The following is a 962-nucleotide window of genomic DNA, read 5'->3' on the forward strand; positions in this document are numbered from 1 at the left end:
AATCATTGTGGGGGTTTTTTGGCTTTTTTGTTTGGTTTTTTTTTTTGTGGTGTTTTGGGGTTTTTTGTTTTGTTTTTGGTTGTTTTTTTTTCCCCCTAATGTAGGATGAAACAGGTGCCTATTTAATAGACAGAGACCCGACCTACTTTGGGCCAGTACTGAACTATCTCAGACATGGAAAACTGGTTATTAACAAGGACCTAGCTGAAGAAGGTAAGATGTTACTAAATCTCTCGCTTTCTTGTCACTTGCTTATTATTTTCACTGCTTTTGAGTCACCAAAAGTAACTTACGCGTAGATTGTAAATCTCAATCAGTGTAGCATTTCGATCTGTTTCAAGAGAAGCTGATGGGTATTGTGCAGTTATAGCATATGCTGTTATTTGAGTGTTTTGAGTATTTATTCCTGATTTCACAACCCCTGTCCCTAGTTAGAAATAGAACATAAATCTTCAAACATGAGGGGAGATGCCTTTTATTGTATAATCTTGTATCTTTCCTGTATGACTGTGTGAAATATTTGGGTTTAGTCCTCTTCAAGAAAAAGAATACTGGCTGTGAAACAAGCTTTAGAAAATGTAAAGCTAAGTGAGAGTGAAGTTCTGGGATGTTCAGATGTGTGGATTATGCTCTTGAAGAGTAAATCCTGCCCCCAGCTTCTTCCTCCTTGTCCCCAGTTCATATCAATTTTACCCTAATGGAGGATGACTGTTTTAAACCATATAGTACTAAAACTGTATTGATAAGATATTGAAGAAATTGATCAGAGAGAAATACAGTCTAACAATATTAACAGGAAATAATGTGAAATATAATTTCCATGTGCATTGTTAAACAATACGTGCAGAGAACAGGTAAGGCTTGAACATGTGAGTGGGAGCAGTCTGTAGTATGTGTCTTGAAGCTTTTGTTTCAGGGTCTAAGATCTCAAATGACAGGAAGAAAAATTTTCTGCAAAATAG

The 962-nt window shown here is 36.1% G+C and overlaps 1 protein-coding gene across 1 annotated transcript in view; it reads left to right on the forward strand.

The window, feature by feature from the left end:
• KCTD5 (potassium channel tetramerization domain containing 5) overlaps positions 1–962 on the forward strand; it is a 30,678-nt gene that overhangs the window by 4,327 nt on the left and 25,389 nt on the right. The window contains exon 2 of the mRNA XM_009320528.1: positions 105–213. Coding sequence (XP_009318803.1) covers positions 105–213 — 109 coding nt within the window. The remainder of the gene's footprint in view (positions 1–104; positions 214–962) is intronic.

Source organism: Pygoscelis adeliae, unplaced genomic scaffold (genome assembly GCF_000699105.1).
Source record: "Pygoscelis adeliae isolate BGI_AS28 unplaced genomic scaffold, ASM69910v1 Scaffold173, whole genome shotgun sequence".
Lineage (NCBI taxonomy): Eukaryota > Metazoa > Chordata > Aves > Sphenisciformes > Spheniscidae > Pygoscelis > Pygoscelis adeliae.